General features: G+C 39.1%; 1 protein-coding gene across 1 annotated transcript; it reads right to left on the bottom strand.

The window, feature by feature from the left end:
- Nucleotides 1–445: 445 nt before the first annotated feature.
- On the bottom strand, nucleotides 446–3,230 carry RPA3 (replication protein A3, 14kDa; the record flags this gene model as incomplete). Its single annotated transcript, XM_010140387.1, has 3 exons — nucleotides 446–528; nucleotides 1,026–1,134; nucleotides 3,156–3,230. Coding segments are annotated over 3 exons (267 nt in total), but the record flags the coding sequence as incomplete, so codon positions are not given.
- Between the last annotated feature and the right edge of the window lie 91 nt (nucleotides 3,231–3,321).

Here is a 3,321-nt window from a genome sequence, read left to right on the forward strand (position 1 = left end):
AAGATCACCAAGTCCAACCGTTCACCCTCCACTGCCAGGGTCCCTAAAACTAAAATAGAGATGTCTATAAATATAAGTAAGTACTTCTATTTAGTAGGATAAACTACTCAGGAGTTTCTGTAAAGTAACTTAGAACCTCTACCAACCACAAAAAGATGCCTACAAAACTTCAATATCTAGCAAGTCCAATCCTGCAAGACAACACTCCTCATGGATTCAGAAGGGTTAAATACATACAGACAGCTAGATATCCAGCAAATTGTTCTCCTTGTTAAATAAATATATTTTCAAAGAAAACATTCTTTATTGGCAATACATGGCACACGTAACAGCATCTTTTCAGTGTATTTGTTTGGAAATAAAATGCAACTGCTACCATGCTGTCAGGCAAGAAAGATACAGTACTGCTGTCCCCTCTGAAGCTCTGTGTACATGCTAAGAAGAATCAATTGTTCCTCCCAGTACTGAACATGAAGGGTTGAGGGAATTCATGAATAATTTTTAGTGCTTCATTGTAGAGTTCCAGATCTGAAACAGCGCAAAGAAAACAGTTACGATGCACAAGCTAAACTCCCCACAAGCAAATTACAGCATTAAAGCACTGCTATTTCAAAGCAGTACAGCTCAGTGTTCCCAGTCTCTCTCATCCTTTCCAGTTTTCCCAAGGTAGCCGCAGTCTCATTGCTTGCCTTCTGGAGGGTTATTTTTATGCCTGCTAGATGCACAATCACACAAGGTCCAGTGCAAGGCAAGAACATGGCTGGGAGTGAGAGAACCATCTGTTCTGGATTGGCTCCAGCTTCAACTCAGTCCCTACAGTTTTGACAGTAAAACAGTGTATTTTTGTCTGGTTTGAGTAGGACAGAATTTTTCCCATGACACTCTTCTTTTCTACATTTACTCATCTGGCAGCTTGAAGAAGGACCTTGTCCCTAAGAAAAGATTACCAGTCAGGCTCTCCCTTCTTACCTATTGAAGAGTTCAGAACACAACATGAATTTGTCATAATGTACATTCTTACTTACCAAATAGACTTTTATCTTCTCTGTACTGGACATATGATGCGCACATGATGGTTGCCTGATTTGTTACTCTTCCCACTACTTCAACAATTCCTGAGATCTCTTCATCTAGCTAGAAAACAAATCAAATATTAAAATAGTATCACTAAATTAGCTGCTGTCTCGACTGCACAGCACTTAAGCTAGGAACTCTCCACAACTGACTTTGTTCATGACAACAGATTCTGGTCCATGTCAAACAATATAGTATTACCGAACACCTCCATCCCCCTCCCCCCAAAAAAACCCAAAGCCTTAAGCCACTTACAAAACCTGCAAGTGTAACAGCCAATTCAGTACCGACACCAGAAAAAAAATAAGAAGCATCAGAAGGATGATACCAGTTTATAAGTATATAAAACTGAGTCATCTAATCACTGGACAGAGAATAATCGAGGACACAGTGAGCAGAAGAATCGAGATTTTTTTATGCACTGCATTCAAAGCTGAGTAATTTACAGAACTTTGAAAGAGCCAAGGAGGTATCATGCATGCCAGAGAGCAGTTCCAGTATTCCAGATTCAAGAGCTACAATTGGAAATTATTTCTTAAGTAACCTGTCAGTAAGCATTCACAATACAAAGACATTGACAATAACAAGCCTTCAGTTGAACAAGGGGGAAAAAAAAGGCTAAAAGTTATCTCACTACAAAATCATATAGCTTGAACATGTTTTCTTTTTTAAGATACTAATTTTAAGAGAAAAGTACTATTTCATTAATATTCTTCCAATACCTAACTCTTACTCTTAACTTTCTAGCAAGTTTCCTGAAGCACAGCAGTGGATTCTCTGCCCTGCCCGTAATTTTGGGTGCAAAACCAAAATGCAAAGACATGCAAACCAAGGGGAGAAAAAATTAGAAAGCATTTTGATTAGCAAATCCAGAAATTGCTACAGCAGGCAAACCAGTGAGATGAGCCTGGGGTGTTTTTTTCTGCACACAGCTGTTTCTCCTCCCTTATGTACCAATACAGACTGTAAAATGCCTGACACTGCAGCTATACATTTATGAAATTTGACTGTTTCCTCAGTTATGGAAAATTGTGGAACTGTTGGTCAGCTGCTAACATCTGAAGATACAACAACCCAAGGCAGGTAACTTTTCCACGAGCTCAAGAAAGAGTTAAGGTATAGGCAGAACTTGTAGGAAAGGCAGTTTCTTGCAGTTTGAAGATGAAATCAGCAAGCTTCATATTTATAAGACAAAATTCTTTGAGAGATCAGACTGCAGTTTTCATCAAGGTGAGAATCGTGTCTTGAAAGTCAGAGAGTACCATGTGCAATTATTTCACATGGAAATGGCCAGATTAACAGTGTTTAACAACTCATTCAGAGAAAAAGACGGAGAGACTACACATATGCTCAGTTAAGCAAAAGCATGTGCTATCACAATGAAAATAATCCTTTAATTACATTTCTTAGAGAAAAAAACCCTAACATATAAAGACAGAAGAGAGTGCCAGGGTGTTATTCACTTAGTGGTATGTGATAACAAAGGAAGCAATATTTCTGTGCAGCAGTTATTAGCATATCTTACTGCATCAACTGCTAGATTTTTTTTCTTTTTAAGAAAGAATGCTGCAAGCTATGAGGTTTATTGGAATGCTGCAACAAGAGTTCTATGAATGTAGAGAAATGTCAACTCAAGAGTCTTATTGCGTTTTTTGGATTATCTTCACAAAATACTGTTAGGCATAAAAGGCAATAAAGTAAGGGAGGAAAAAGTGAAAGAAGATAAAGCTAACAAATGTAGTGTAATATATTACATTGTAAACAAGAAATAGAGTTAAGGAACAGTAGTCAGAGGGACGTGTCTGACAAGGAATGAGTTCTGTCTCTTAACACCAGCTGAAAATTGATGAAGACCAAGGCAGTTAATGCATACAAAGTCTGCAAGTTAGCTGGAAGATGTAAGAAGCAGAGGCAATGAAACATAGGCGGAGAAGAGAGAAACCGGGGATTGATTGATTGGGGTTTTTTTTCCTAACTGATTGCTCAATACATACAAGTCATGCACTGCCTTCAGAAGGAACAAACCCTCTGATATCCACAGGCAGCAACATCGAGTATTTCAAAAGTATTCCTTAACTTACAGGTTCGGTCAGCTCCACAGTCGTGTGTTTTCCTTCTCCATCCGAAAGCACGAAAAGCTTCCCAGTAGGATGAATCTACAAAAGACATTAGGCCCGCGCCCTCAACTGGCAGCTCTCAGCGTTACAGGTTTAGCCGCCTCGAGCAGAGCTGCGCGGCGGGCCTTTC

The sequence above is a fragment of the Buceros rhinoceros genome, unplaced genomic scaffold (assembly GCF_000710305.1).
Source record: "Buceros rhinoceros silvestris isolate BGI_N320 unplaced genomic scaffold, ASM71030v1 scaffold33097, whole genome shotgun sequence".
Classification (NCBI taxonomy): Eukaryota; Metazoa; Chordata; class Aves; order Bucerotiformes; family Bucerotidae; genus Buceros; species Buceros rhinoceros.